At 46.0% G+C, this 26,773-nt stretch overlaps 3 protein-coding genes across 3 annotated transcripts; all 3 read right to left on the bottom strand.

Moving 5' to 3' along the window:
• Positions 1–261: 261 nt before the first annotated feature.
• LOC120496734 (atrial natriuretic peptide receptor 2-like) lies at positions 262–11,325 on the bottom strand. The gene is made up of 7 exons (XM_039697454.1): positions 11,270–11,325; positions 7,613–7,625; positions 7,180–7,464; positions 5,742–5,876; positions 4,879–5,053; positions 3,683–3,781; positions 262–278 (listed from the first exon to the last, which is right to left on the bottom strand). The coding sequence occupies exons 1-7, from the start codon at positions 11,323–11,325 to the stop codon at positions 262–264; spliced, it is 780 nt and encodes a 259-aa protein (XP_039553388.1).
• A 234-nt stretch (positions 11,326–11,559) lies between these two features.
• On the bottom strand, positions 11,560–17,166 carry LOC120496764 (chymotrypsin-like elastase family member 2A). Its single transcript, XM_039697499.1, has 8 exons — positions 17,033–17,166; positions 16,673–16,761; positions 15,839–15,936; positions 14,768–14,896; positions 13,878–14,014; positions 13,021–13,166; positions 12,339–12,491; positions 11,560–11,733 (listed from the first exon to the last, which is right to left on the bottom strand). The coding sequence occupies exons 1-8, from the start codon at positions 17,145–17,147 to the stop codon at positions 11,716–11,718; spliced, it is 885 nt and encodes a 294-aa protein (XP_039553433.1). The 5' UTR covers positions 17,148–17,166; the 3' UTR covers positions 11,560–11,715.
• Positions 17,167–19,841: 2,675 nt separating this feature from the next.
• Positions 19,842–24,954, bottom strand: KIAA2013 (KIAA2013 ortholog). Its single transcript, XM_039697480.1, is given in 4 exon segments — positions 19,842–20,831; positions 22,301–23,154; positions 23,870–24,433; positions 24,436–24,954. Coding segments are annotated over 4 exon segments (1,803 nt in total). The 5' UTR covers positions 24,794–24,954; the 3' UTR covers positions 19,842–20,804.
• Positions 24,955–26,773: the final 1,819 nt, after the last annotated feature.

The raw sequence follows: 26,773 nt of genomic DNA, 5'->3' as shown, positions 1-26,773 counted from the left end.
CTTTGACTCTGCAAGGAGTCAACTTATATGAGCTGTACTCCAACCAACTTCCTTTGAATCTCATAAAGCTGCTTTATTTTAGGAAAAAAGAAATTATTAAAAACAAAGACCAAGAAATTATTAAAACCAAGATGAATTGCAGCTTTTCAAGCTTGACTTCCTCTTAAATTCACACCTTCCTTTGTGTTGCCTTTTGCAACCATTAAGCATTGCCTTGCCTCCTTTAGAAAGAACTTTAATCTGCTAAATCTCTCTCATGCTCTACATGAACCTGTCAGCTGGGAGAAGAGACAGGCCAAACCCTACCCCCACTTTGTGCTCCTGTTCCCTCCTCCTGGAATTGCTAAAAGAAGAAGCAGGCAGGATGGGGTTAATTAGATGTGCAGCTCTCTTGCAAATGAATTGAACTCTGCTCAGACTTGCTAATTGCCAACATGGGGAAGTAGTTCTGTTTGCTTTGATTTTTTTGCTATGATGACTCTCTTGAGTCATGCATAGAAGTGGAATTTACTGCTCTTCACTGCAGAGACTCTTCCTCCAACAAGGAAAGAATAGCAAATTTCAGTTTAATGGGAGAAGTAGCTTGTCTTTCTCATGTCTTCCACAGAGCTGGACTGCATCTGTGCCCCCAGGAGACTGACAATGGGAAAAATGTATGGAGAGGAGATTCCACTGTAGGGGAGAGAAGCTGGAAAGACAAAGTGCTACAGAAAATTACTAGAAGAAATTCAGTGTTGTCCTCACTTCATTTGTACCTCTGAAACAATAATCAAAAGAGTTATTTTCTTCTCCATCAGGATTTTGCTACTCCCTCTCCTACTATCTAAAGTTACACATTTTTCAAGCTGTGGTTCCCTGGGGAGTGGCAAAGACCACCTTGAAATAAGCAGCTGTAATGTGTCAGGGTGTCAGAGCCCTGGACTTTGGTGGCTGCATTCTGTGTCCCCTACAGGCACAAATCTAGGATGGCTTTGGTGAAGTGAGAGTCACACTGCTGTACACCTTTCACCTGCCAGTCGTGCTCCTGCTGGAACCCCACCTGCACTGTAGTAGCTTCTCCTTGCTTTGAGACACCTTCCTAAATTTCTACTGGTGTTTTAGGTTCCCACATTAACACACTAGCTAAAAATACCAATTGTGGCCAGGAGCAAAAAGAGAATGTTATTTAAAGGAGCTGTGTTTGCCTGGGACAGTCCAGTCGCTTCTTCTACTGTCACATCTCATCTACAAAACCTGGGAGAAGCTCATTTTCCCAGGATGTTTCAGTACCATGTGACCTGTGTTCCAAATTGGCACCTTTGCCACCTTCCCCCAAAGCAGGGGAGCCCAGAGCAAGGAGGTTCTCCTGGAGGCTGCGTTGGGAGCTCTGGTGAAAGCCATTCCTCTGCCTTTGGCTCACTCCATGGGTGGCACTCTCAGGGCTCCAGTCTGGTCTGGAGCTGCTCTGAGCCTGAGTGTGTGGGCTCAGCTCATCCCAGGACAAGGCAGGGCTCTGTGCAGCTGGAGCTGCTCCCACACCAGCCTGTGACAGACAGAAACACACATCAGAGCTGTTTTTCCCCCTGCTTCCAGGGCAAAGATGCAATTTCCCCATGTCCCAGTCTGTAGTGAATGCCTTGTTCTCTATTCCCCCAGCCAGATGTTCACCTCCTTACTTGTTGGACAGATCCCTGGCTCCTTTCCATCTTTTTTTTCTTGGAGATTCCTGGATTCCAGTGGCACACCAGACTGTCATTTTGAACACCGTAGTTCTTGTTTCCAAGAAGCCAGTAGGTTTTCATTTTCCCTTTGCCCTGGACAAGAAAAGGGGAGAGAAGAAAACAGCTGTTTTCATGTGATATGAAGCAAAGCAGGGATCACTATGGCCAGAGCTACTCCCTGTCCTGCATTTGTTATCTCTCCTTCTCTCATAAGTGGCTGCTGATCAGGGAAAGAATTATAATTCATGTGCAGTTTGAGTGTGGCCAGAGCTACTCCCTGTCCTGCATTTGTTATCTCTCCTTCTCTCATAAGTGGAAAAGATCAGGAAAAGATCAGGGAAAGAATTATACTTTACGAGCAGTTTGAGTGCTAATAATCTCTCCTGCTCAGACGTCACTGCCTTGCTGGCCACTGGCAGTGTTGCTGAGGGTTTAAAATAAGCCCTAAACCTAACATGTCTTTGACTGAATCCTCACACTCCTGCATTTGTTATCTCTCCTTCTCTCATAAGTGGAAAAGATCAGGAAAAGATCAGGGAAAGAATTATACTTTACGAGCAGTTTGAGTGCTAATAATCTCTCCTGCTCAGACGTCACTGCCTTGCTGGCCACTGGCAGTGTTGCTGAGGGTTTAAAATAAGCCTTAAACCCATGTGTCTTTGACTGAATCCTTACATTTTGGGCCATACTTGTGGTTCCATGCAGGTGCAGATATAGCAACCACGTTTCAAAGCACACAGAACACTTTTTCTTCAACTTTCAGGAGCAAGTAGCCATGCTGGTCACTGGCAGTGTTGCTGAGGGTTTAAAATAAGCCTTAAACCCATGTGTCTTTGACTGAATCCTTACATTTTGGGCCATACTTGTGGTTCCATGCAGGTGCAGATATAGCAGCCACATTTCAAAGCACACAGAACAATTTTTCTTAACTTTGAGGAGCAAGTAGCCACTTCCACTTGAATTAGCAAAAGAACCCCGGGGACACAGTTAAAAGTTGATGTGCTCTTCACAGAAGAGCAGTGGCCAAATCTATCATCTCCTTCCTATCCCATTAAATACCTTTATTGTTATAAAGACACAGAAAAACTGTTACCTTGACTTCAATTTCTCCTCTCAGTTCAATTTCATATGCATCATCTGTGAGAAGGGCTTCATATGTAGCAGAACTGATGTGGATCTTCTGTGCTAGGATCCAGAGCAGAGCAGGAATTAATGATTCCCTGAATCCCAGAGAAAACACACCAGCCCTCCTGCATTTACCAGCCCAGTGTTTCCACCTCCTCTTTTGTCATTAAGAGATGTGACTCTACGTGCCCATGCCAATCCACAAGAGTTTCTCTTTCTGTTTGGTAACTGGTGCATGTGCAGGAGTAGTGGGATGGCAGGTCAAGGAAGTGTTTCTTCCTTAGATAGATGATAATTACTTCTCTGACCTGGGGTGGTCCCAAAGTGTCACAGACATATTTTATGAAAAATCCTTTTGCCAGGATCTTTTCTCCTGAGAAGCTGCAAAGCCTCAGCTTCTCCATGTTTTGCTGCTTTGGAATGTGATTTGGAGAATTGTTTACCCAGAGTGTGAAATTGTTTTTACTTGATGACCAATGACAGCCACCTGTGTCGAGGTTGTGAGCAGCCACAAGATTCTGTTATTCATTCCTTTGCTTTCCTTCCCATCTTTCTGATGGATCTTTTCTCTCTATTCTTTTTAGTATAGTTTCAGTATAACATTTTAATATAATATAATATAATACAATAAATCAACCTTCTGAAGCATGGAGTCAAGATTTTAATTTCTTCCTTCGTCCTGGGACACTCGAACACAACCACACCAGAGAGTGTTCCTTCTCCTCCAGACACCTGATTTCACACTTGGCTGTGCCTGATGTGAGGGTGTTTGGGGATTTCCTTGCCCTCCAGTGCCCTAGAGGTGCAGGGTGCAGGTGTGGGTCTGGCTGGATGCTGGATCCTGCCCGGGCACTTACGCAGGCTGGTGGATTCCATGCGGGAAGCTGTGTTCACAGTGTCCCCAAAGAGGCAGTAACGAGGCATTTTGTACCCCACAACTCCAGCTACACAGGGCCCTGAGAAAACACAAGGCAGAGAGACCCCAAAAAGAAGCAAGTGGTAAGAAGCAGTGAGAAGTGCAGGGCAGTGTCAAATGCCAGCGCCTCTGCCAGTCACTCTGTGTCCTCAGAGAGATGTGGTAATTGGGAGTACTCTGCACCTGGGCCTGGCTGCAGTGTTTACTCAGTGAGAGAAGTCACAGTTTGATGAGTGTCCTGGATTACCAAGCAAATTGTATTCTATTTACCATTGTATGGTAGTTGTCTTCTTTCAGTGGGCAGTTTTCCTTCTCTCTTCCACATCCACTCCTCCCTCTGCGGGGACATCTGCTGATAACAGGCTGTGGAATGTCCCTGCATGGCTGGTAAGAACTACAGCATCCACTGGGAGATGTGAGCCCAGAGGGAGGAGCCAAGCATTCCTACCTGGATATAATCTGAGATTCTGGAACACCAGCACAGCCTTTCCACTGGATTCCCAGGGGAGCAGCTGCCTCTTCCACTGAATCATCAGAGGAAGGCTGCACCCTTCTACAGGATCCCTGCTCCAGCAGAACCACACCTGGCAGTGCAGGAGGGCTGCAGCCACAATTCCAATGGGACTGCTGCCAGCACCCTGACCCACAGAGTGTCAGGTTGTGTTCTGACTCTGTCCGTCTTGTTTTGGTTTACTACCTTGTTTATTTTATCTTTTTATTTTCTCCCCAGGTAAAGAACTGTTATTCCTGCTCCCATATTTTTTTTTGCCTGAGAGCCCCTTAATTTAAAATTTATAACAATTCGGAGGGAGGGGGTTTACATTTTCCATTTCAGGGGAGGCTCCTGCCTTCCTTAGAAAAGACACCTGTCCTTAGAAAAGACACCTGTCTTTTCAGACCAAGACAATTAGCTGTAGCTAATTGGTGGTGATATCACCAACACTAAATTGCTTCCCAGACCTTTCCACATTGATACAAGCAAAACTCATTTCACCCCCCTGTTCCTGCCAGAACAAGGAGAAATACTTAGGTGTGGGCAGAGGCAGTGGCTCGTAGAGAAGTGCAGAATTCCTTTCTCCTCTCTAACTGGCTGTGCCCTGCTGTGGTTTTGTGCTGCCCTCCCCTCAGCCCGTGTACCTGTGTGGATCCCAGCCCGCAGCTCCAGCCTGCCTGCTGGCATGTGAGGGATCACCACCTGCCGCACTGCTGCCACCAGATCCAGGGACATTTTGGCAATCTCGTCGGCGTGTCTGGTGCCATTCCTCTCTGGCAGGCCACTCACTACCATGTAGGCATCCCCAATGGTTTCCACCTGACAGGAAGGGGCACGTGTCACTACGTGGAAGGCACTGAGCTTGATAGGACAGGGATAAAATGTTTCTGAAATTGTGGAATATTCAGGGGAGTTAGAAAGGAAGGATGGCCCTGGGAAAATCTTAGGCTGCACCTGTATAATCATTTAATGACTATGATAAATGATATGATTGTTGGATGTGATGATTGTTTGGTAATTGGATATAATTATTGTTTAATCATAACAAGAATCATGAGAAACGACATTGGGGGAGTTTGATGGAAATTACAAAAATCCATGCTTGGATGGAATCAATGTATACAATAGAACAATATAAGTTTAATAATTAATATGTAGTTATATAACCATAAGGGTATAAAAATGTGTTCATCCCAAACCCATGTCAGAGTCAGATTTGGGTCTGTACTCCTGACACCAAAAGCTCTCCAATAAGACCTGCATAAAATCATTCTGTGATTATATGTTCCTGAATGCTAACAAGCTTTCCTTTGGAAAGAAAATCAGAGTAAAATCTATTTTAGCTGCCCAGCACTCACCAAAATGTGGTGTAGAGTCCCTGTAGGGTGGTGGGTCTTGTATTTCATGGATTTGAACTCCTGGCCTGGGGTATTTGATATTCACCAGAAAACAGAGTACAAAAGACTTCAGCAGCTTGCAGATTCCTTTCCTGTGGATTTGTACTCACCTTGTACACATCATAAGACTCAATCCTGGTGTCAAAGCAGACGTACAGATTGTTGAGCATCTCAACCACTTGCAGGGGAGTGCAGGAGGCAGCAATGCTTGTGAAGCCCACGATGTCAGAGAAAAAGATCGTCACCTGTCACAGGGAGAAGGAGAGATGAAGCCAGGATCTCCAGGCAGCACTGGTGGAGCCTCTGGGGAGTTTGGGGATTTGTGGAATCTTGAGCACAGCAGCCTAAGCCACAGCCTAAGCCACAGCAACCTAAACCATAGTCTGGTGGCTTACACAGCACATAGTACCAGTCTTGCACAGCTCAATAGAAACAATCCTAAATTAACAAGTTCTGATTCTGAATCTTTTTCTACTACTTTGAAAGATAAAGTTATTCTTATCTCCAAAGTTTACCACCTGTGAATACCTCATGCTAATGGGAGACAAAGTCAAAATGCTTTGAATCTTGTGAGCAGTGATCAAGAGACTTCTTATAGGACTAGGGTCTCATTTTCCTTTAAAAGTGATTTAAACTGTGATAGGGATTAAACTAGGTACCAAAAACCCCTTTGAAATAAAACCTCTGTAGCTGCCTCTGTTCTTGTTGAATTAGAAAATATTAACAGGGTTTGGTTTCATTTTCAAATGATGTTTGTCATGATCAAGTATTTTACAGAAAAAAATTACTTAAAAAATCAAACTTATAAAAGAAAGAATAGAATTGAGGAAGAAAAATGTGTGTTGAAGCTGTTGGCAAAGAATTTTCTTCTCTATGCTGTCTGAATTGTGTCAGTGTTTAATACCTTGCTAATACCAATTAATCTGGAAGGGCCACCTTTTCACTCTGCCTTGGTTCAGCACTTTTGATGTCATGACTATAGAGGATTATAATTAATTGTGCAATTACAGGTTGTTGTTTTGATAATGACACCTACAGATGAAATGCAAACCTTTAGTACTGTGGTTCACAGCTGAAAGTAAGGGGGTGTCCAGGGAAAAAGAGAGAATAGAATTGCAATTATGGTAGCATGAGGATTTGGGCTGAGGGCTATGCAGCACAGCTGCTAAATTCAACCCTGGCAGCAGCAATTCTTTTATTCCTGATGTTTTACAAGGAGGAGATTGATTTCTTGCTCCTATGAGCTCATGATCCAATGGTGCTGGCTGGCTGTTGTGGGTGGGCTCCTAAATGCCAAGACAATTTGCCAGTATAGGATGTTTGATGTCCAAAGCTGTGAATTTGATAATCTCAGCTCTCCTTCCTTCCCCATCAGCCTAGGTGCTCCATATTGCACAGCTCTTTCCAAAAGCCATCGGGAATATTTGGATTTCCATCCACACTCGACTCTGGGTGCAAACCAGGATCCTCAGAACTGTGACAAGGTAGGTGCTATTTTAAGGGAACACCTTTCTACCCTTGGTGGCAGCATCCTTTCCTTTTGCTAACCTGGTCATAGTTTTCTGCCTCAACTCTTTGGCATTTCCTTAGCTGCTTGGCCACAGACTTTGGCAGCATCTGGTGCAAGAGGTCCTCAGCCAGGCGCCTCTCCCTTTTCAAGTCCTCTGTCTTCTCCTTGAGGTTCCTGGCATAATTGTGTATCCAGTCTGTCATTTGCTTGAAGGACACCAGCACAATGGGGTAAATGAGACAGGCAACCACCAGCAGGCTGATCTTGAGGCTCACTGTGGACAGGATTTCCCTAGATTTCCTGTGCAGCTTTTCCTGCCCCTCCTGCAGCAGACAGCTCTGTGCAGAATGCAGTCCCCTCCCTGCTGCTTCCAGGGACACAAAGTCACCCAAGCCCAGGGAGGGGGTAAAGAAAGTGATTCCTTCACCATGGGTGAAATGAAGTGACAGATTGACATTATCTGTCCAGCACTTGTGAGCAGTCTCTGAGGAGAAGAGAGCATAGCTCAGAGTGGCAAGATGCTGGTGCAGCGTGGTTTGAAGGCTCGCAGGTGCTGGCAGGGGCTGAGCTTTGAGCACAGCTTCTCTGATTTGGAGGAAGAGTTTAAAAGCCACTGTGTCTGCCCAGTCAGGATTGTGTCTCATGGCTTTCAGCTCCTCGTGGGGACTCCTGAAACGCTCGAGCAGTTCAGAGATTGCTCTGGACAGCACCTGCCCTGCTTCAGTGACCCCTGAGACATTCAGTTTGTGTCTCAAGGCAGTCATGTAAAATCTACAAATGGAGATTTTCTCCTCCTTGCACTGGCAGTTCTCACAGTACAGTTCTGCCTCACTTGCCATACAGAGGGAGTTTAAACTCCCCAGGAGCTGAGAATGGAATGATCTATTCCTTGCTCCTGCTGCTGGGAGTAGCCAGCTGTGCCTCTCTTCCTGCAGCAGAGAGATGAGGTGAGCAGCCCAAAGGTTTTCGCAGGAGGCAAGCTCCTGAAGGGCTCTGCCTGTGCTTTTCCATATTTCCAAGGTGTTGCTCAAATCAAAAGAAATGGCCCCAAGGAGGCTGCAGAGGGAGACCATGCATGCTGTCAAAATCCTTTGAACTGTTCTTCTACCACCAGCATTGGAAGAGGGAAAACACCTAAAAAAATAAATTAAAAATAAAAAATTAAAAAACCCAGTGGCATTGTCTGATCCTGAGAGTGTTTCTTCCAGCTCCTGAAACCACTACTGGATCTAGCAGTGACATTTAACAATTCCCATGCATTCTGAAACAAAGCAAAAGGAGCATGCATTACCCGAATCTTTTTTAAAGATGTATTTTATTGCATTTTGTTCCACCTGATATTAATTTTAAAAGAAAAGCTGTGTTTAAGAGACTGCTTCCTTGACACACTCTGATCTGAAAAACCAGATGAATGATACAGTTTTTCTGTGAGAAAAAAAAAGCTAATAAAACCATTTTCTGTCGGTTTTATTCTCTGTGATACTTCTCTCCAAATCTTAAGGAAGGTCATGAAAAGCCAGGCTACTTATTTCCCCAGTGATTCCAGTGATCACAAACTGGAACTGCTGATTTTTTAAAATCAGACTTTGAGAATTTGTTCTTAATAGGCATTTCCATATGGTGAGTAATTTCTGTTGATATGTTCAAATGAGCTCAGATGGTTTTTACAATATTGCCTGTGTATTTCAGATGGGAAATGAATCACATTTCTGTTTTCAGTTTTTACTGAAGCATTTGCACATCCAATTTTTATTGTTTGAGTTTCATTATTACCTTTCTGGCTTTCATACTGCACATAACGGACATCTCTGCTCCATACAGCAAAGTGACCTCTAATGATCTTAATTTTCAAAACTATTATTCCATCATTTACAATCTTACTGTAATGATACTCATGAAAAAACCTCAGGATGTTATGCTGGAGCTGATGACTCCTGAATAACTGGGTAATCCTTATTTCCACTGATAAAAAACAAAGTTCTGCATTGAAAAAAGCTCTCCTCAGATCCCCTGTTCTTTCAGATATAGGAAATCACACTTTTAATCAGGCAAATAAAATCGAATAAAACCTATTATTTCTCAGCAGAGACTGATATTAAGCAAAACAAACTCTTGCTGGGCAGAATAGCAATCAATGGTTGTAAAGTAGAAGAAAAGTGATAACAATACTGTCCCCAAAGATGACAAACAGACATGCTTTCTCTTACTAATTTAATACAATTTCTGCTAATAATATATTTACTTTCAGTCCAAAGGTTAACATCTGCAAAATATCAAACTAAAAGGAACTGCAAGCCTAGTAAATGTATCTTTGAGGATTTCTGTTCTCACATCAAACTTCCAACCTTTTCCTTACTCTTTCTACTCCTTACCTTTGGGTCCCTTACCTTCCATTTATAATCATTCCTTTCACTTTTGGAAACATCTAGTGTGCACCAGGGAGAGAAAAAAAACACAACAAAAATCCACCTTGATTTTACACTGCCTAACTTCTACAGGGAAAGAAATATTAGGAGGGTCTCTGATTGAGCGCTGAGCTAAAAGTGGTGATTCTGTTTTGCCAAAACGCCCAGGTTTGTGCCAGCCTGGCAGCTGCCAGTGCCCACTCTGAGCTCTTCACCTGAATGAATAAAAAAGGAGCAGCGGGGCCATGGAGGAGACAGGTCTGCCCTCAGAGCTGGGTCTTGCCCTTGCCAGCTCCAAGGTGAGAGGTGGTAAAAGCTCTCTGTAAAAGCATGGTGCAGTGCTCCAGGGGGAGAAGAAAAACACAACAAAAATCCACCTTGATTTTACACTGCCTAACTTCTACAGGGAAAGAAATATTAGGAGGGTCTCTGATTGAGCGCTGAGCTAAAAGTGGTGATTCTGTTTTGCCAAAACGCCCAGGTTTGTGCCAGCCTGGCAGTGCCCACTGAGCCCTTCACCTGAATGACTGAAAAAAGAGCTGAGCTGTTCACCTGAATGACTAAGAAAGAGTAGCAGGGCCATGGAGCAGACAGGTCTGCCCTCAGAGCTGGGTCTTGCCCTTGCCAGCTCCCAGGTGAGAGGTGGTAAAAGCTCTCTGTAAAAGCATGGTGCAGTGCTCCAGGGGGAGAAAAAAAACACAACAAAAATCCACCTTGATTTTACACTGCCTATCTTCTACAAGGAAAGAAATATTAGGAAGGTCTCTGATTGAGTGCTGAGCTAAAAGTCGTGATTCTGCTTTGCCAAAACGCCCAGGTTTGTGTCAGCCTGGCAGCTGCCAGTGCCCACTCTGAGCTCTTCACCTGAATGAATAAAAAAGGAACTGAGCTAACACAACAAAAATCCACCTTGATTTTACACTGCCTATCTTCTACAAGGAAAGAAATATTAGGAGGGTCTCTAATTGAGCGCCGAGTTAAAAGTCATGATTCTGCATTGCCAAAACCCCAGGTTTGTGCCAGCCTGGCAGCTGCCAGTGCCCACTCTGAGCTCTTCACCTGAATGACTAAAAAAGATGCTGAGCTTTTCACCTGAATGACTGAAAAAGGAACTGAGCTCTCCACCTGAATGACTAAGAAAGGAGTAGCAGGGCTATGGAGCAGACAGGTCTGCCCTCAGAGCTGGGTCTTGCCCTTGCCAGCTCCCAGGTGAGAGGTGGTAAAAGCTGTCTGTAAAAGCATGGTGCAGGGGGGTGCCCACTCTGAGCCCTTCACCTGAATGACTGAAAAAGGAGCAGCAGGGCCGTGGAGCAGACAGCTCTGGTGCTGCCCTTGCCCTTGCCCTTGCGAGCTGGGTCTTGCCCTTGCCAGCTCCCAGGTGAGAGGTGGTAAAAGCTCTCTGTAAAAGCATGGTGCAGTGCTCCAGCACCAGCAGGAGAAGAAAAACAAAACAAAAATCCACCTTGATTTTTCACTGCCTATCTTCTACAAGGAAAGAAATATTAAGAGAGTCTCTGATTGAGTGCTGACCTAAAAGTGGCGATTCTGCTTCGCCAAAACCCCAGGTTTGTGCCAGCCTGGCAGTGCCCACTCTGAGCCCTTCACCTGAATGACTGAAAAAGGAGCAGCAGGGCCGTGGAGCAGACAGCTCTGGTGCTGCCCGTGCCCTTGCCGAGGTGGCAGGTGTTAAATCTCGGTGTGAAAGCGCTGCTCCCGCACTCACCTGCCGGGACCTGGCGGCTCCTCCGCTGCCTTCCCTGGCATCGCCAGCCCGGGCATCGCCAGCCCGGGCAGTGCCAGCCGCAGCCCGGGCTCCTCTCGCTGCCTCTGTCCCTCCTCCCGAGCCCCCGCGGCTGTTCAGTGATGCTCTGACTCTTCCCACCCTCCGCACCTTCCCCCAGGTGAGGCTGGCGAGCTCCAGCCCCAGGCAGGGACAGGGGAAAATATCCAGTGTTGTCCCAAATGCAGGCTCTGGGCTGCCAACAGTCAGGAAAAAGGGACAGACACGTTTTGTTTTCATCTTGCAAAAATACAATTTATTTCACAAGTGTTTGGTTTAATACTTGTGCTGTTAAAACTGTAATTTCCCAGTTATTTTTGATCAAAGGTATCATGACTTTATTCGAACTACTTCCCTTCTTGGGATCTCTCACCCAGTTCTTCAGTGGATTAGTTGGTTGCCATAACCTACAAAAATGTAAAACAAAAGAAAAATCAGATCATGAGATGCAAGAATTTGTGAACAGTATGTGCTCTGTCCAAGTCACAGGATTTAAATGTGTGAAATAAGATTTTTGCTTCTCCGTCAAAATTGATATTAAATTAAAAGATGTTTGACATTCCAGACTTGAGCTGCATGTGCCATCTTTTAGGATGCAATTGCAACTATCAGTTTCAATTGCAAATTATGATTAATATATATATATTTAAAAATACACACAATATTTTATAAATATGATATTATAAATTATATTATATAATATTACATAATTATTCTATTCTATTCTATTCTATATTATTTATAAATAATATAAATATATATAATATTATATTTTTTATATATATTGATGAATGCAAATTTGAGTAATCACTTCTGAAGTCTTTATGACCACAATAAAGCTCTAGGATAAAGGGAGAATGCATTCCTATTATCAAAAATTATTTGAATACATGAAAAAAAAATTGATATCTGTTTCAGAGGAGGACACTTTCACTGGGTGATGGTTGAATCAGGAATGACACAGCTCCCTCAGAGGGGGCAGAAGTCCCAGTGAGGGACAGGTGCTGCTCACCTGCTGGATCCAGCTGATGTAGGCAGAGACCCGGGTGAACACGGAGGGTTTGTGGTAGTAGTTGCAGCTCTGAGAGGAGCCAAAGCTGACGATGCCGTGCACTTCCCACGTGCCATCAGCCCTTTGGCAGTTCAGAGGGCCCCCAGAGTCGCCCTGGGAGGAAGGGGAACACAGTCACAGCGTGAGCAGCTCCTCTGTGGGGTTTTTAACCTCCCCTTCCCATCAGGCCTGTTTGTCCGGTGCCACCACATTTCACTGAGAAAAGCAAGCACAATTCTTCCCAGGAATACGTCTGGGTTTCGCATTCTCTGAACATGAGAGCAACGAAAAAACAGTTCTTATCTCGTTTGCTATGCCTGTGTTTGTGCCAAAATAGAATGCAATATGGAGATTGTTTACCCAAAGTGATGGTGTTTTGTTTCCTCGGCCTGTCAGGGCCAAGCGTGTGTGTGTTTGTGTCAGGATTGTCACGAGATTCTGTGCAGTGTGTGCAGGGTTGAGTGCTTGGCAGATCCAGTTTAGATGTAGTGTAATATAGTGTAATATAATATAGAATAATATAGTATAAAAAAGTAATTAATTAGCCTTCTGATAAGATGGAGTCAAATGCACATTCTTTCCCCCAGGCCAGAGGTACCGGCAAATTCGATAATCTACACCCAAGCCCTGAGAGTGGACTCACACTACAGCTGGAGATGATTCCATCCCCACCGGCACAAACCATGCTGGTTTTCACTATGGTTCCCCACCAGGAAGGTTGGGAGCAGGTTGCATAATCCACCACCCGCAGGAGGCCTTGCTGCAGGTCATCAGGAAGGGGTCCATTAGCTGAGAGAGGAGAAACACAGGGTCATGGTACCAGCTGGCACTGGAAGAATAAAACTGAAGGAACTGAAGGAAGAATAAAACTGCCCTGCTAAATTTCTCTTGGTGTCTGGGTACCATCACTCCAGGTAAAACACCCCACAGGGGCTCTGTTAAAGGAGAAGCTGTTGGAGGTATCAATGTCCCTTAGTTCCGCCCTTTCATATACACCTTAACTTACTGAAAATTTGCATTCCATTAAAAAATGTCTTATTGTTAGAGAAATAAAGGGCTACTCTATTTCCAGGAGTTTGCAATTTACTTGTCCCTCAAGGAATTGTCAGCCAAGCTGACACCTCTGCTCAACTCTGAGATTTTCTTCACTTCACATCAATTCCCTCATGTGTCTTCAGATATTCAGCAGGTGTGTTGGGATTGGCCAATGCATCTGCCTGCACACTGTTAACATTTGCATTACAATAGCTCCTGAAAGCTCAATAGAGGCCCCTCAGGTGCATTACCAGCTCTGTTACAAGGAAAATAAATTTCAAAGGGAAAAATCATAATGTGTGAGTGAAGTGGGGCCTCATATAATAAACTACCTCACTGCACTGAGTTTAGAGGGGGTCTTGAGCACCATTAACAGTCTCTGCCATCAATCTCAGAGGAGAAGGAACTTCTGAAAGTTTTTTTTTTAAATTTATTTCATGGTTTGGCACACCCCCAGGTACTCACTCTGCAGCCTTCCCCAGCCTGTCACGTAGCAGGCGGTGTTGGAGGCCAGGATGCTCTGGGCAGGGGGCAGGCAGGCCAGCTGGATCTGGTCACTCAAGGTGACATGATTAGAGAGCTTGATCAGAGCAATGTCATACCTGTGGGAACACGCACACGTGTGTGGTAACACGTGTTGGAGAGAAAGGGAAGGTGAAAAGGTTTGCAGAATGGATTAAGACACAATAATCTGAGCTCTCAGCAATTACACAGCACTTGGCCTACTCAAAAGAGAAGCAAGGGAACAAAGGCCACTGCACAAGCAGCAAAGATTCCTGCACCCCAAAGCAATTCATGGCAAATTCATGGGCTGGAAGGCTGTTCCCTGCAGAGCTGCTTGTATTCCTGATGGAAGAAAGTTGGTTTTTTATAGGTTTTTTCATCAAAACCAAGCATATGTTAGGAGTCACTCCAAGGACTGGAAGTGAGGGGATTTCTTTGTGACTGCCCTTAGCCTGCAGCAGGACACACATGGATATTAATGATCCATAATTCTGTTTCATGGATCCATTCTGATCCATAATTCTGTGTCTCTGCTGCTGGCAGGAGGGCTTCAAAGAGTGTTTTATCAAATGCTTCATTCCCCTTCATTGTACAAGAGAGATCATTGCATGCAGCAGCTTCTGACCCAAGCATGAACATGAAAAATGAATTCTGGAAAACATTATTAGTTAGTAAGAAATCGATATTCTTAATTGCTTTGCATTCTCTTGGGGGGGAAGGTAGAAACTGGACACTGTAACAGGAGGCTCTAAACATGAATTTAATTACCATAACTCCAGGTGGGTGGGATTCAGGCAGTTTGATTTTTACCCTCCACCTAAAAACTGAAAAAATACCTGCCACCAGCTTACCCATTTGAAACAGCCTGTGAATTCCAGTTCCTATGAACAATGAGTTTTGTTGGATAAACTGCAACTGATCCTTTTTCCTGAACTGATAGGTCGTATTTTCCAAGAAACACTCGATATGTCATAGAAGAGCTGGGCAAGAAAAGGATGAACACTCAGTTATGCAGCTGCTGCTCAGGTGTCTGCACCTTTGGCTCCTGAGATTCAATAAGAATAACCTTGACTGTGATCTCTCATCACAGGCAGGGTCTGTCTGGAGGTGAGCCAGTGGTTTGCTAAAGGCAAAGATTGTGTTCTAGACTTCACAATCATTTCATCTCTAAGCTGTCCTCTCAGCTCCTGCTCAAGGCTTCTTTAACAAACCCAAGGTGCCTCCAATCTTTGCAGGATTCAGCTCATAGTCTTCAATGCAATAACAATTTGGACTTTTTCTGACAGCCATAAATAGCTTCAATAATAAACATCTGTGTGATAGATATAATATGCAGGATTTATAATAACAACACTCAGGATTTATAATAATAACATACAGCCAATCCTTTATGTTTCATATTATATTTGCTACAAATTAATGTTACAATAACATATGCTACCAGAGCAAAATAGGGCTGTATTTGTGGAAGCAGTTTTGATGATGCAATGACATTGCTGTACCTGATAAATTATTTGTTACACTGCCACACAATATGAAGAGTTCACTGAAAATGATTGGTATATTCAAAATATTTGTGATTATCTCTTCAGGGAATGGATTTATTAGCTAACTTGTGGATCTCACTGACATATATTACAGGAACAGGCAACACAGCTGAATTTTAATAGCAACTTGAAAACAGAAGGATGTTTGTAGTTCATTTATGGAAATTAAGAGTATATAATTCAGGTAACTGGGGTTTTTCCCCCTTTTACATTCAGAAAATAAAGATATGTCATTCTCCTGACTTTTAATCAAAAGATAGACACAAAACTCAGACCTTTCAACTGGGAAAGGAAGAACTGGCATTGATATGGTTTGCATTCATCTCTTTCTGCTCACGTGCTGCTGCCTAGGCCAGATTTATCTTCATCCCTTACCTGATGCAGTGGGCAGCTGTCAGCACCCAGTTGGTGGCAATGAGGGTTCCCCCACAGGTGTGAGCCCACTTGCCGTTGGTGTAGTACTGAAGGGAGACCTGGGATCAAGGAACCAAGTAAGGCTCAGGCTTTTACTTGTTCATTTTTCATCATTGTGCTTTGTTCCTGCACCCAGAACACAACTTGCTGATGGTGGAAGGCTTTGAAGTTTCCAACTCCTGGCCACAGAAAGGCTTTCCCTCCTTCACTATCATCCAAATGCTGATTTCTAAAATACATCTTGCTTAAATAGCCTAAATCTACTTGACTTCAATGAGTGCCTGCATTACTGTCACAGCACACACTGCAGTCAGCAGGGCCACAACACAGAGCAGCACCCTGCAATTTCAGAAGCTCTAAGCATTCTCCCATGCACAGTAACATCACGCCACAACAGAGAGCTTCAAGCATCTGCCCTTCTTGATCTTTAGCCCAAACTTTTACATCCCTCATGTTCATGCACTGCCCCTGTGGGCCCTGTGGTCCCTTCCCTGCTTGGTCAGTGCCCGGGCACTCCATGGCTCACTGCCTTCAGTGCTGCTTCTCACAGCTGTGCCCACTGGGGATGGGGCTCTGCAGCAGCCCCACTCCCAATCACCACAGTCTGTGTGGCTACACAACCAGCAAAATGCAGCACATTCAGAGCTTTTTTTAAAGAAGACTGGAAGCTTTAGGATCAGTCAAAACATATCAGGCAAGATGCATCAAAGGCAATCTAAGGGGTGGTGTTGCTCAGTTGTGCTGTGCAGAGATTTCACAGCCCCAGCGGCTCCAGGGAAAGCACAAATCACCAACCTGCCAGGGCCAGCTGTATGGTCTTGCATTTTCCCCTCCAACAACTCTGGACACAAGAGGTGGGTAGGCAGGAACCCCGCAGCCAAAGGCTAGAAGACATACAAACAGGATGTGTGTTTTGAAAGTAGGTTTAAAAAAATATCTGTAAGATATCAAATAGCACAGCACCCAGGTACTCTTTTGAGAGACCCTTGTAATGAACATCCTCTGCTGTATTTTCTCTTTGATGGAGAATGTTCAATTTGTCTGAAAAAGGAAAGTTGTTTTTAGATTTTAATTAACTTGATCTTTTAAAATTAAAGCAGAAGTTGAACACGTAAACTTGATCTTTTAAAATTAAAGCAGAAGCTGAACACGTACCTGCAGATGCCAGAGCTAACACAGCAATGAGGATTCCAAGCATGGTGCCAGTTCCTGGTGCTGCAGGCTCAACTCCTTGCCATTTTATACTGTGTCCTTTATCTCCGGAACACATGACTTCAAATGCAGAGCTAAGCTATTCCAATACTAATGGAAAACTTGTATCACTGTGGGATAATTCTTTATATACACAAGTTGCTAAAAGATTCGCATTTATGTGGATCTTGGATGCAGGCAATATAAAAACTTGGATAAAAATAATCTCAAATTAGTTGCTTATTATCTGTAGCAGCTGTTTGCATTTCCATTACCTTGAAATTTCATCACAAAAGTGTTCACAGAATGACAACATTAAATTAATTAATCTCACACTTGTTGTGGTAGGTCGGCAGTAAGTGCCTGCTCTGTTGGGACAGTGATAGGTTCAGATATGTTGGTGGGGTTGCATTAGCTAATCTCCAGAGGCTCCCCTCCTATCTTAGTTATTGTGCAGTTATACAACTCCTTGGGATTTAATTTTGGTCTGGGGTCTGCTTTTCTTCTGTTTTGTTTTCTGTGTAACTGAATGGTATCTGACATTGTACTGACTGAAAACCTGTATCTTCTTTCCCAGACCAGGCTGCATGTGCTTTAGCATGCCAGACTTCCTCAAGAAACCAGACTCTAATCACTTTGAAGTGGAACATGCTTCAAGCCATACAAAGAAACAGCTGTCCATGATGAAGCAGAAATGCTGGTGTGTTGTGGTGAGTCAGACCCCATTCCTTTCCTATTTCCCTTTGTTAGATCAGTAGCCCTGGAAGAGAGCAGGGTTCCCTGCAGCATTGCAAATGAGCTGTGTACCCCCAGAGCAGAGCTGCCTGTGCTGTAACACACTGAGCTTGCTAATGAGAACAGCAAAGCTCTTCTACTCACAGGACAAAGCAGCAAGAGCAGGCATTGACACCACTCCAGACATGCTGCCATGAAAGGGAGTGTCCTAATTAATTACTGACATTTGAGATCAGTGACTAGATATCAATGCTTACCCTCGTCTCTTTTTTTCTCTTGATCTTCTACTAGAGGAATTTTCCATCCTCTGTCACCTTTCCATCCACCAACCACTGTTGCTTGCTTTTTGAAAACCAAACATCTCCATCCCATAACCCAGGACACTCATAGGGAACAAACTTACTAGGATGGAAACAAATATCATAACGCCAGTTTTACAACCTGAGTTGTGTTGTACACAGACACCAAACAAGGGGTTCAAAAACGCTGAAATAAATCTAATGTTTAATGTCAGGATTAATAAGCAGCAAAATCCCCGATTTCCAGAGCTTCCATTCAGCAGTAGGTACTGTGCTGGATGAAAGATGCCTGGAGCACACGTGTGGAAGGCAGAAATATAGAATGCTTTGCTGTTTTATCTGTTTCTCAAGAATGTATTTTCCTACCCAGACAATAGTACTTGAGAAAGCCGCATTTTGAATTGCAAATTGGATCAACCAAACCCTGTTCCAGCATCTTGTATTTATTATCTGACAAAAGCAGAAACCAGGATTAACAGTGCAGAATTGAGACTCTAATTTTTTTAATTTGTTGGCTCTTTTCTTAGTGTCTGAATTTACAAGATAAAAAACATTGTGTTGCTCAGTTTAACTTCCATGTCACTATCATTTTCACTGAATTCCAACTAAAAGTATAAATTTTGGATGGTCAGTTACTATTTTAACTTGCTTTGCTTGTTTCATGCTTGTAAATGTGGAATTTTGTTTAGTTCTTTATATTTGTGAAATGCATTTCTGCATTTCACAAATATAACCTTCTGCTCTCTTGCACGCTGTAAATAGAGAAATGCTGTTTCTTTTTCCCCTTCTTCATGGAGGAATTCTGAAACAGTTCTTTTGTTATGGAGGAAATTCTCATAAGAATCCTAATATATTTAATGTAAAACACTCTCAAAGCTGTTTTGTTTTTTGTTCTATCCATGCTTTATGTGATGGCAGCTAATCCATCTTTTCCAGGCCTAAACAGTCTTCCTTGGACTCCATGGGTGTCATCTGCTGGCAGTTCTACCAGGAAACATCAAATGGCTCAGCCTCCAGCTGATACCATGGTGGAAATAGCCCCCTGGAATCTCTTGTCACCTTCATGCCAGATGTTTCACAGAAATTAAGCAGCTCATGGGACTTTGGTGAGAAAGAGAAGGGGCTTCTGGTGTGTTCTGTTAAAGCAGAATAGTAAATATCTCCTTCAATACACAATGTACCTGTGTACAATTTAAAACAGATTCTGTTGCTTCCCTGTCTTTATTCCCTTGAAGGGCAGTAACTCTGCTACACTGATTAGTAAATGGAATTGTCTGCAGAAAAGTTAGACACTGAAATCTGCTTTCCTGAGGGATGTTTTTCATCTGCAGACAGTAACCCCTCTGAAAATTTGAAGTTAAATCCTGATCCAGTTTTTCCTTGGGCCCACCAACTGTGCCAAATTTATTACTTGCTGGATGGCTGTTAAATGTGCTGCTTGATGGTTCCCTGGGATCATTTCTGTGTAAACCTGGCCTTCATTCCTCAGGATAGAACACGGCTGTACTGAGCAGGGAAATGGAGATGAGCTTTGCCCTGTGTGTTTCTGTCACTTGTGGTGCCTTCCAAATTGTCTTATATCTGGCTTATATCCATTATCTATTATTTTCCACACTGTATTTGCAGATAATACTGGCCACAGATGTAACATAAGGCCCTGCTTATCTAAACAGGGTGGGGAGAAACGGCAGGAGAGAGCAGACACAAAACCAACAAAAACCCCAACCACACTTCAGCAATCAGCTTAGACTGAAAGATATTTATTTAGAAACAACAGCTTTGGTATTTTAAAACCAACCAACCTGTAAGTCATTAGAAAGTAGGGTGTCTTCCCCCATAGCCAAAACAAATCAATGCACAAAGTCTCAACAGGCTTAGAATAGGAAACGTGTAGATCATTTCCAAGTGCATGTCCAGAAAACAAATTCATTAAATTGATTTTGCACTCTACAGTCATAAAGGCTGAAACACCTGTTAAGAGAACTTATCAGCAATTAAGGTTGTTAGATATCGACAGGTCAATTGACTGTTACTGAAGTGGAGGAAAAATTAACATACTCCCCCTCCCTCCAAGCAATAAATTACAAACTGTATACCAGAAAGGAAGTTCATTAAAGTTTTCTAGTTAACTCTCAGAAGGGAATCATCATCCTTTATTTTTCTGCAGAATTAAAAAAAAAAACCCAACAGATCAAAATATCAAAGGTCTTAGTATATCTTCAAGTATCTTCACCAAATGGATAACTCCAAGGGAACTGAACAGCTTACAGGGAAAGGAAACATCTGTTACAAGCTTCTGGGATAAACAATTGAATCACCACACCTTCCAAGTCTCAGATCCTGTAATAGCAAGGCACAAAAGGATTGTTGCTTTCAAATGTCCTTGTTCTCAGCTGCAGTATTGCCAGGTGTCTTGTGCAAATGGAGGCAGAAAGCAGGACTAAGTTCACTTGGACGTGGGGATGTTCCCATTCAATAATGGACAAGGTGTTACTTCAAGACCATCTATCTTGCTTACTGCTACAGACTCTGAGCTTCAGCTGGCTTCCACTTCTTCCCTGTTTCTGGAATCAAGTTCTGCATCACCTTCATTTGAAGTAGGTCCAGCTAAGAGGAGGCAGCCGAGCTGTTTGCTCTGCAGTGCCCAGGAGGATGAGGTGCCAGGTCAGCCCTGTGCTGTGGCTCTGAGGCCTTGGGGCACTTCAGGGGGCAGAGCTGGGGACAGCCACCTGCAGCAATGGTTAACAGGTCACTTGGTAAAAGGCAGAAGGCAAGTCTTGAGATGACAAAGGCAACTGGATAGACAACAGTGAAAGGACATAATTACATCATTCCAAGGACACATTTCAGGCTCATGTTACACAATAACTGACCTCACCTCCTAACCCCTTCCTCCCTTTGCACCGAGGGTCTGATCATGACCAGAGGCTGGGAACTGCAGGGGTCTGATACACATTTCTATCCTACCTCCTCCTAGGTTAGTTTGTCTGGCTACAAGCACCTCCCACTCAATCTTTGATTGGATCACAGGTATTCAGACCTGCTTGGGATCAGGCTTGATCTCCAGTGCTCAAAATGACAAAACCAGTGAGCTGACAGGGAAACTTCCAGCTCACTTTAAAGACCCCTTACATAGCAGCTGCCAAGTTTAGTTCAACACCTTCTGTTCAGCCCTAAAAAAATCGAGTTTGATTTTATAATTTGGAATAACAGTACAATCTATAGCTAGAACTTTTCCTCTGACAGCTCTGTTTAACTATCATCTCCTTTTTTCTAAATGAAACGTACATTTAACTCAGTTCAGCCCTCAGGAGGGAAGCCTCTGAACAGCACAGCTGGCTCACACAGCACATCCAGTCTGGTCTTGCATTTCCACTTCATAAGAACACACAATCAGAAAGTCCCAGTACTAAGAGCAGAACTCACCACCTACTGTCTATTCTGTGCTAAGTTTTTACAGCAAATGAGTTTTCCAAGGCAACTCAAAACAACTTGAAATTCTTTACATCCAGGTAAGAGGAGCTTGGAGCTCTGGCTCCAGAGCTTAAACTCACAGTAAAAAGCACTCAGTACTTTCCTTAACACAGCTTTGTATTTTGTCTGACTGGGAGAAACACCAGTTCAGCATCCTCCCAAAGTGATGGTGGTAAGTGTGGTCTGATGGAGGGCTGCACAGTGTCTGCAATATGAACATGTGCCACAAGCCCCAGCAAGTCAGCACCCTCACCTCCAACACCAGCCTGCCTCTGGGTGCTCCTGTGTGACAGCTCACACCTTCAGAGCAGGCAGGCAGTGTGCAGGTCTCCACACAGCAGTACAGACAAGGACAGCAGCTCTCTCACAAGCCTTCTGGTACTGAATAACAAGAAGCATCATCTCATGACAACTGCAACTGCTGGCCTAGAAACAAGCAATGTCCTACACTGATGTGTGGAAAAAGGACAGAAAGCTGTGTCTGCCTCCACCTGCAGCCTCACAAATGCCTAAGGACAGATGATGAGTTTATCTTTTCTAACAACTGCGAGCCCTACTGCTCCAACCCCTGCCCTGATCCTCCCTGCAAGAAGAGGTCACAGATTGCTTGTTTCAAGAGACTGAAAATCCTCAGAGTCCAAGAGAGAGCCTGCCCAGGCACAGCTGACACAACATCAGGCTGACAACACTCAGTGGACAGCAGCCAAAAGCAGCAGTTTTATACCTTACTCCTGAAGAGGGGCTTGGCTCCCGGCCCACAATACTCGTTGTAGATCAGTTTGAACAGAAACAAATGAAACAAAGTAATTAAGGAGGCCACACTGAACCAGAACAGGAAGGGTAAGCCAGGGTATTGCTTGGCCATGTGTTCCTCATGAGCCAGAATAGCTTTTAGGTGGAGTGTGTGTCTTAGGTCCTGCAAGTGGACCAAATCTGTTGATATATAAAGCAGTGGTGTGATGGGTTGAGTCACCATGACAGGGAAGGTGTGACCCCGTGCCTCTGAGGTGAGCTCCACAGGCTCGTTCATACAGCCTGCCTCACACGCATACAGTCTGACAGGCTTGTCCTGGAATTTCACAGACACGTGCAAGAAGGGCTTTCCTTCAGCATCCAGGAGAACAGCCAAACTGATCAAGTCCTTATTGTAATGGATCCCACGTAAGGAATAGCTGTTATGAAGCACGTCCGGGTCAGCCTGAAACTGAAGATGGTTTTCTGTGAACTGCAGCCCCCCAAAACTAAGCACCATTCCCTGCATGAGTCCGTGGACTCCAGCTGCCACGAGACCCTTGCACCCCCGTTTTTGGAGAGTCAGCTTCCACAGGTCTGAGAGCTGCAGGATCTGGGAGACGCTGGTGAGCTTTGGTGGCCACAGGTTCTGGGCGTGCATGGTGGCGTGGCCGCTGAAGCAGTGGTCAGCGTAGTTGAGGCTGGCTTCAATCTTCTCCCTGTCCTCACCAGCAATCAGGGGGTCCAGCAGGGGGGCTGGCACAGTGCTCAGCACGTAGTACAGGGTCATGTTGACAGTCTCACTGGATGGCGTGTGTGCATCTGTGATCTTCCTCATTTCAATCCCTGCAGCAAAAGAAAACAACCAATAGTCAGAAATTATCTAGGAGGAACAGAAGATCAAACATGCACACTGATGTTCAATATGGTGTTCTTTATGACATTTAAGAAACCTGCATCCATAAAACACCACAGTGAAATGTTTCCTTGAGTTTGTCTAAGAAGATACTCCCTCTGCTACTTGGGAGTTTGAAAGCCAAGCTCCCACTAAAGACAAAGCTAATTAAATATACAGATGCCCTACAGGCCTGTCATCATGACTCTGCAAGAATAATCTGTCAAAAGAACATTATCTTTTTATAAAATAACAAGTTCTACATTATTTGGTGAGCTACTCTTTCATGTAAGACATTAAAATCTTAAGAAAAAGCTTCTTTGTAGAATGGCCCTTAACCTCCATGCAGAATCTGCCTTTTATGCTATCACTGAAGGTCAGCTTTATTTCCAACTGACATGCAGGGCAAATCAGTGAAGTTCCTGAAGCCACAAAAGCAGCACACACAGAATAATGATAACAAATGTTCTTCTATCACTTTCTACACACAGTCACGTGTACTTCACTTGGCAAGGTAAGCTGGGTTCCAAACCAGGAACACTGTTTTACTATCCCACACCCCACCAGGAAGACCAGAGCCTCTGGAGACCTTACAGCAACCAGGCCACTGAGCTTTCAGACACCCCCTAAAGCAACCCCATGGAAGCTGAGCATCACTTTCCTTACCTGAAATGAACAAGTCAGACCAGGTCTGCTGGTGCTCCTGGAAAAGATCTTCCACCCCCATCTGCATCACCTCCAGCATCTCTTTCTTGGCCGCCTCCCTCAGCTTGCTGAAGGTCTCCTCCAGCCTGGACACCTCGATGGGCTCCGAGGTGTGCACCACGGACAGCACGGTCTCGTCGAAGTGCGACTCGGGCGCCACCTGCACCCGGCTCACGAGTTTCTTGGCAGCCACCACCACCAGCACCACCTTGGGGCTGCCGGCCAGCAGCAGGCGGCCGGAGGAGAGCAGGAACTGCCTCTCCTCCACCTTCTCCAGGCTGGTGGTGAAGCGCCCGCCTGGCGCGGAGGCGGCGGCGGGAGCCGAGGCCTCGAAGGCGGCCAGCCTGGCGGTGGGGTTGGCGATGCGGATGCGCTGCAGGTAGAGGTGCGGCCGGCTGCGGTGGGCCACCACCTCCTCCCGCACCGTCACGCAGTCCCCGGCGCCGGCCCCGGGCCCGGTCTGGACGCAGCGCAGCCTCCGCACGGCGCCGTCCCTGAGGGCCGCCAGCGCCGCCCGCGCCTCGNCGCCGGGTACTCGGTGGCGAGCGCCGGGCCGGCGGCGGGCCCCGCGGGCCGCACCCACAGCCGCCCGGCCGACACGTCCAGCAGCAGGAACCCGTTGCCCGCCACCGCCAGCCCCGCCGCCTCCTCAGGCAGCGGCAGCGCATCGCCGCGCTGGGCCTGCTCCCGCCAGGCGCCCGAGGCCGCCTGCAGGCAGAGCGCGGCGGGAGCCCAGGGCTCGGCCCCGCGCCCCGCGCCCCGCGCCCGCGCCGCGCCCAGGTACCAGTAGGCGACCAGCAGCAGCACCAGCAGCAGCAGCAGGCGCCGCGCCCAGCTGCTGGACAGCAGCCCCGGCAGCCCCTTCAGGCGCTGCTGCAGCCACATGGGCGGCGGCGGCGGGGGAGCCCCGGCCCAGCCCGTCCCGGCCCCGGCCCCGCCGCACCGGCCCTAGGCCGCCATCTCCGCCGCTCTGGGCGGCGCTTTGCGACAGCCGCGCTCTCCCGCCCTGAGGGGGCTTGGCCGGGAGAGGCGGCTCGGACCGCCCCGGAACCGCCGGGAACGCCGGCTCTAAAAATTCTGGAACCACCAGCCTCAAACCGCCCCGGAACCGCCGGGGACGCCGGCTCCAAAAACCCGGAACTGCCGGCCTCAAACCGCCCCGGAACCGCTGGGAATGCCGGCTCCAAAAATCCCGGAACCGCCGGGAACGCCGGCTCTAAAAATTCCGGAACCACCAGCCTCAAACCGCCCCGGAACCGCCGGGAACGCCGGCTCCAAAAATCCCGGAACCGCCGGGAATCCCGGCTTCAAACCACCCCGACTTCCAAACCCCCGGAACCGCCGGGAACGCCGGCTCCAAAAATCCCGGAACCGCCGGGAACGCCGGCTCCAAAAATCCCGGAACCGCCGGGAACGCCGGCTCCAAAAACCCGGAACTGCCGGCCTCAAACCGCCCCGGAACCGCCGGGAACCCCGGCTCCCAGCCCCCGGCTCCAGGTCCCCCCTTGCTCGGGGCCCCTCCCGTTACCGGGCCCCCTCAGCCCCGCAGCCCCCGGCTCCGGCCCGCCCCAGCGCTGCCCTGCTCCCTGTGCTGTGGCCGCGGGTGCAGCTGCAGCCCAGCGCTGAGGTTCTGTCTCCTACCCGGCTCCCTGCACCGATGGAAAAGGCCTGGAGGGGTTTTCGGTAATTCCCGTGGCAGTTTGCTGGCTCACCAGCACAGAGACTGTGCGGGAAGGGAAGTTCTCTTTATCAAACTGTATCCCACTGGACAAACTTTCTCATGTGTCTTAGATGTGCACGGGAAAGCTTTGTATCCAAAGACAAAATGAGGAACAGGGTTTCAAGCAATCAGGCAGAAACACTGAGTTACAGCAAAATGTGAATTTCTCGACCAGGCTGAGGCAATGAGCAAGCTTTAAAAAGGGAAACAGGAGACACGTTCTTAATTTCTTCCTGCAAATGAGCTGTTTGACTGGCGGAGGAGAGCACTGGGATCCCAGAACGGGGGGTCAGACCCCATTCCTGGCCGGTTTCCAGCTCGGAGGCTGCTGGAGGAGCAGAGCTCCGGCCCTTCCCGTTCCCGGGAAGGCGCGGCTCCGCCCGGAGCACGTGTTGCACGTACTCACTGCACATCTGCACCGGCAGCTGGCTCTGCTTAACAGCGCAGCCTGCAGCCAGCACAAACACACAAAGAGGGGGAGTAAATGTGCTTGGCATAGCTGCAGAATACAAAGCTGTCAAACAGAGACAGCCTGGGCACAGTAGCATGAACAATGAGGCATTCATGATCTGGAGTGTGCAAAACCGCTTTCGCTTGAGGCTGGAGAGATTTAATTTCATTAAAGTGAGAAACTCGCAGTTTTAAAAATCCATGTTGAGCTGCAGGTCTCAGTCTGAGGTCTGAAGGTGAAGGATGGAATATCTGTGCTGTGGCTCCTGCCCTAAAGTGTTGGAACTGCTACAGATTTATACAGAGCTTTGTCTGAGCCTGCAAAGTATTGAAGAAATCTAAAGTGAAAGTATGTTCCTTTTCTTTTTTTGATTTAGGAAAACTGGCAGCTTTGCAAAAGGAAGTTTCCTGAAATCATCATCTTAGAGAGAAAATTCCAGGTTGTTGCCTGGAATGCTCAAGGCTTCCTGTTTGCCTGTTAACGATGAGGGAATTCCTGCACTGGGGAGAAGGAATGGAAGGAACAGTGCTTTGAACCCACTCAAGAATATTCTCAGTGAACAAACAACCAGTAATGGGAATTCATCAGGATGTTGCTTTTATGGATCATGGAGAATATCTATTAGCTACAGTGTAACCTTTCTAATGTGCTTGATTTTTTTTTTTTCTCCTCATGCCTCCTTGGTTTGTTTGTT

This window comes from Passer montanus, unplaced genomic scaffold (genome assembly GCF_014805655.1).
Source record: "Passer montanus isolate IOZ18808 unplaced genomic scaffold, ASM1480565v1 scaffold118, whole genome shotgun sequence".
NCBI classification, from domain to species: domain Eukaryota; kingdom Metazoa; phylum Chordata; class Aves; order Passeriformes; family Passeridae; genus Passer; species Passer montanus.
The sequence above is the reverse complement of the archived record's forward strand: the minus strand, read 5'-3'. Positions and strand labels throughout refer to the sequence as shown.